At 35.3% G+C, this 5,486-nt stretch overlaps 1 protein-coding gene across 2 annotated transcripts; it reads left to right on the top strand.

Moving 5' to 3' along the window:
* The first annotated feature begins 353 nt into the window (after window positions 1–353).
* On the top strand, window positions 354–2,203 carry LOC125853008 (linamarin synthase 1-like). Of its 2 annotated transcripts, XR_007445100.1 has the most exons (3): window positions 354–669; window positions 807–1,122; window positions 1,870–2,203. XR_007445100.1 is itself a non-coding variant. In XM_049532696.1 (2 exons), the coding sequence occupies exons 1-2, from the start codon at window positions 990–992 to the stop codon at window positions 2,151–2,153; spliced, it is 417 nt and encodes a 138-aa protein (XP_049388653.1). In that variant the 5' UTR covers window positions 702–989; the 3' UTR covers window positions 2,154–2,203. The 2 variants fall into 2 exon arrangements, 1 of the variants encoding a protein (XP_049388653.1); XM_049532696.1 differs by lacking the exon at window positions 354–669 and having other exon boundaries at window positions 702–1,122.
* Window positions 2,204–5,486: the final 3,283 nt, after the last annotated feature.

Below are 5,486 nucleotides of genomic sequence, written 5' to 3'. Positions count from 1 at the left end.
CTCTCTTAATCTCCCACTCCTTAAGATTTCTTGTGATGTTAATTTGCCACCCATTTTCATCTCTGCTATCTGCAGTTATGGCATCTTTTTCAATTCCAAGTATGCAAATCTGGAATTTATTCTTTGAGAGCGCAGTGCGCTCTATCCACAGTTCTTGGCATAGTCTTATCTTGCTTTCCGTTGCTCCCTTAGGCCTTACTATACAAATGATACCCCGTCATCTATACAAATTAGAACCTTATAGGTGCACCAAAAGGAAATAAGGGGAAAATGACTATTCTTCAAGATACGATAAGCATATGCAAAAGTAGAATTATGTATGTAAAGACATGGTACTGGGGCCTAACTCAACCTCATAAGCTAGCTCACGACGGAGGATTGCCCAAGTTCATATAAGCTGACTACCTGTTCATTCTCAACCTTCAACCCACTCTAACAATGTACAAACGCAAATTTCAAACAAGGCCTGATTATTGCTTATTCAACCACAATCAAAATACAATTTAAGTAGATACAAGAGCTCAAGAAAAAAGCAGAATGAAATGCTGATAGAGGTACACAGTCTGTCTATTTCTAACTCTGAATGCCTGCGAGGACAGCCTGAATTACTGTCGTACTTACCGTGAAAGTAACAGCAAGGAACACAAGGAAATTCCAGGGATCATTAAGGTAACTTTGCTTAAACTCATCATAGGCAAATGCCTAGATGAAACGAACAAACTAATCTTTGTGAGAACTTTTTCAACTTCAAAAACTCTTTTTTCTAAGTTTCAACCCAAGACCCTGACTTTGTGAAATGCTTCCAGGATTTCCAATTTGAAACTATCCTGGAAGGATTGCCACCATCAGATCGCAATTCAACTCAAGATCCTGTTTCGTTATGTCACTCGCTTAGGAAGAACTGCTTGACTCCTTTTCGTAATTTACTATCAAAGTTTATTTCATCACCCGCCGTTCCACCAATTTCTTGTGTAATATCAGATGGGGTGATGAGCTTTGCCATTAAGGCTGCACAAGAATTTGGCATTCTTGATGTCCAATTTTGGACAGCCTCAGCTTGTGGTTTTATGGGATACCTTCAATTTGATGAACTAAGAAGAAGAGGGATTATCCCATTTAAAGGTTCGTCCATAGAGCTCAACGTCATACTCCCTCCATTTCAATTTGTTTGTTTTATTTTTCTTTTTAGTCAGTTTTTTTTAAAAAAAATGTCTCTTTCTCAACTCTTTGATTCTAACTTTCCACGTGACATATTTAAGACCATAAGATTCAAAAGTCTTATTTACTTTGTTCAACTCTGTGAACAAACAAATTGAAACAGATGTAGATAGAACTTATGGGTAATAAGTTAATTTGAACTCAATATTTTCGATATGAAACTATATATATGTGCATGGGCGGACCCACATAGAGAGGTTCGGGTGCTTGAGCACCCATTGACCTTGACGAAAACTTTATATATGCATATAGAAAATACTGGGTAATTGATATAAAACACTCGTTAGCACCCATTGTATAAAAGGCCTCATTGCTGTGTTGGTTTTGAAGGTGACTTTAAAACTTACTGACGTTCCTCCTGCGAGGGTTCGAATCCTGGTGACAACGTTTATTTTTTGGTTGAAAAAAGCAAAACTGAAATTTCTTCTTTCATAGTTATTTGACTGTTCTTTTTTTATTTATTTTTACGGTTGACTTCTTGCTTAAATTCTTTTAAATTATTTTTCAACTTTTTTTATTTTTTGTATTTCATTTACTAACTAAACTAAAAATATTAGTAAGCTTCAAGAAAGAATTTTTTTGGCTTGAGCACCCACAATCATGAAATCCTGGATCCGCCACTGTATATGTGAAAAGCTATTTGTGGAACAGATGACAGTTTGATGGAGGATGGTACACTGGATACAATTATCGATGGGATTCCAGGAATGAGAAACATTAGGTTGAAGGATTTGCAAAGCTGTATCAGGACTACTGATCCACATGATATTCTGTTAAACTATTTAAGTGATGAAGCACAAAATTGCTTGAAATCTTCTGCAATAATTATCAACACATGCACTGAATTAGAACGTGAAGTCTATCTCCAAATGCCTACTCAATTAATAATGATGGATCTTTCATGCATGTTGGAAAAAGTAAGTCATAGACTTTAGGTTTTTAATCTTCTGTCTGCTGTAAATTTCTCATCATATTTTCGAGACAAGCAAAATGTAATGGCACATACAAAGCATGTTATCACAAGAGGCTGTGCTGCTTTTCAACAAATCCATTCTAAGAAGTTTTCACAAATTCAATTCCATGAGTTTTCATCAAGTGAACTCATTTAACATTTCCATATTCTACTATTGTAATAAGTACACAATCAAGATACAACGAATACATGAAAAAATACAATTACATACAAATATGCAGCCGAAGAAGGCCTTGTTATTGTTTTATTCAAATACAACCACAATCAAGATACAACGAATACATGAAAAAGTACAATTACATACAAATATGCAGCCGAGCAAGGCCTTATTTTTGTTTTATTCAAATACAACCACAATCAAAATACAACGAATTCATTAAAAAGTACAATTACATACAAATATGCAGCCGAGCAAGGCCTTATTATTGTTTTATTCAAATACAACCACAATCAAAATACAACGAATACGTGAAAAAGTACAATTGCATACAAATATGCAGCCAAGCAAGGCCTTATTATTGTTTTATTCAAATACAACCACAACCAAAATACATGAAAAAGTACAATTACATACAAATATGCAGCCGAGCAAGGCCTTATTATTGTTTTATTCAAATACATCCACAATCAAAATACAACGAATTCATGAAAAAGTACAATTACATACAAATATGCAGCCGAGCAAGGCCTTATTATTGTTTTATTCTAATACAACCACAATCAAAATACAACAAATACATGAAAAAGTACAATTACATACAAATATGCAGCCAAGCAAGGCCTTATTATTGTTTTATTCAAATACAACCACAACCAAAATACATGAAAAAGTACAATTACATACAAATATGCAGCCGAACAAGGCCTTGCTATTGATTTATTCAAATACAACCACAATCACAATACAACTCATGAAGATACAAGAGCTCAAGAAAAATGCAGAATGAAATACTGATAGGGGTACTCAGTCAGTCTTTTTTGTATGTCTGAATGCCTGTGAAGACAGTCTGAATTACAGTCATACTAACCGTGAAAATAACAGCAAGAAATACAAGGAAACTCCATGGACCACTAAAGTACCTTTGCTTAAATTCAGCATAGCCTACTCGTAGAGGGAGAAGATTTTTACTTTTGAAGTAAGTAGAAATCTGTCGTTTGACATCCTTAAAACCTTGAGGATTGGGATCATGATGTGCAACTATATCTTTAAAGAAGTTAACCACTTGTTCATCGCTAAATTTGAGGTTGAGCAGGATTACTTCCCTGGCTCGCAGCTCCTTAACATCTTCCTCTCCATTAATTAACATACTGATGAAATTCAAGTAAGATGAGAATCCAAAGGATGTATATTCTAAGTTGCACGAAGATTCATACGCAACTAGATTATATAAAAGGGTCATATTCAATTCGTCGATAATTAGTTGTGGAAGGAATAACTTCCCCGATAACATAGATGACTGAAAATGGATGACTTTGTCATGCTGCGATATCGCACAGCTGCAACGAATACCTACTTTCTTCAACTCTGTGACTGAGAAAGGTGGACCATCTTCTTCTTTTTTGTTGTCATCTTCTTCTTCTTCGACATCATTTTTAAATAAAACATTGATCCATAAGTTTCTATAATATTGAAGAAGATGTACAGAATTTGGAGCCTGACGTCGATGAAGAGGGGAAAAACTGTGGATGTAGATATAATTATCAAGTATAGGAGGAGTTGGAACCCGGAAAAGAGACTCTTCACATTTGAATGCGCGTACTAATGCGCTTAGAACCTGGATAGGAAATTGATTTTCAAGCAATATAATGTCACGCCACACCAAATCTCTATTACGTTTCTTCAACCAGCTCCTCTTGATAGTACTAGTGATGAAGTAAATAATAAAGCAGGCGTCGCGGAACATCATCTGACACCACTCACTGTCTGAAATTGTATCCCTACGAGACATGTCATAAAGATCTCGAGCACTGAGCAAGTCTTGTTCAACTCTTTTTACTACACTTTTTCAAGGGATGCCAGCTCCTCGTCTGATGAGCAATCCTGGTTCAAGGATTCAAGTAACAATTCCCTCACTGCTTTCCCCTTGAAATTCTCTATGGGTTCAACATGAGGTTTTCCATAGTGGAATGGACCAAGGGAAACCACACAGGGCTCGTAGTACTTTATATAATCTTCCTTACTAGTACTCTCGGCAAGTTTATGTGGAATACCAAAATGTATTTTCTGTGTCGACTCTTCATGTGGTGTTGCACCTAACGTCGACACAGGTATATCAATGATACAATGTAATCATTTAGTCTCTGAGGATGATATCATCGATCTCAGCCTCAAAAATTTACATACAAAGAGACGAGAGTTACGTTGCAGCAAATGAATATAATTAAGAATATTATATAAACTTGCACTTCAATAAGTTTCTGCAAAAGCTACAAGTTTTTATAGCATTACGTCTGGTATCTTTTGCTTTTAGGTTGTACTGTTTGGTATGAAGGAAAATTTATGCTTTCACTCCATTTCTAACTTTTTTTTTTTTAACAACCGTGGTGTTTGAGTTAGCTTGCGTGCATCTCAACTAGTTCTACGGAATGTGTGAATTCTATGTCAATGTTTGTTTATAGACCAAAGTTTCTATGAAATGCAGATAGAATATTCAATCAACGAATCTTCCTTAATAATAAATCATCACAATTGAAGGTTAAATGGTGTTGTCACTTGTACTCAACATCTGAGACTCTGGGTCATTTTTCTTCCCAATTTCATCTAACTGCTATCATTGTGATATTCTACTATTGTAATAAGTGTCAATTTTCAGTCGAATGCCTCTCAAAGTGAGAGTCTTTCCATTATATAGAGAAAATAAAGATTACACATCCCTAAAGATCAGCTATTCTATCTATACAAATCTGCCATTGAATCCCTCTAAATCTGCCTTGCTATCCCTCCAAATCAGCTATTCTATCACAATATTTATTCATATGATTCTACAACAAATGTATATGATCATGCTAATTTATATCACTATATAATTACATTAATATATACAATCATTTAGTTGTCTATCATGCTAACATCCCCCCTCAAATTGATGCTGGTGGATCAAGAAGCATCAATTTGCCTACTAGAAACTGATGGCGTGGCCGTGCCATGGATTTTGTAAACGCATCAGCTATTTGAAGATCACTGGACACATGTGGAAGAGTAATGACACTTTTATCTACAACTTCTCGTATATAATGACAATCCACTTCGATGTGTTTGGTTCTCTTATGAAAAACTGGATTAGTAGCAATCTGA

The sequence above is a fragment of the Solanum stenotomum genome, unplaced genomic scaffold (genome assembly GCF_019186545.1).
Source record: "Solanum stenotomum isolate F172 unplaced genomic scaffold, ASM1918654v1 scaffold755, whole genome shotgun sequence".
In the NCBI taxonomy this organism is placed as follows: domain Eukaryota; kingdom Viridiplantae; phylum Streptophyta; class Magnoliopsida; order Solanales; family Solanaceae; genus Solanum; species Solanum stenotomum.
The sequence above is the reverse complement of the archived record's forward strand: the minus strand, read 5'-3'. Positions and strand labels throughout refer to the sequence as shown.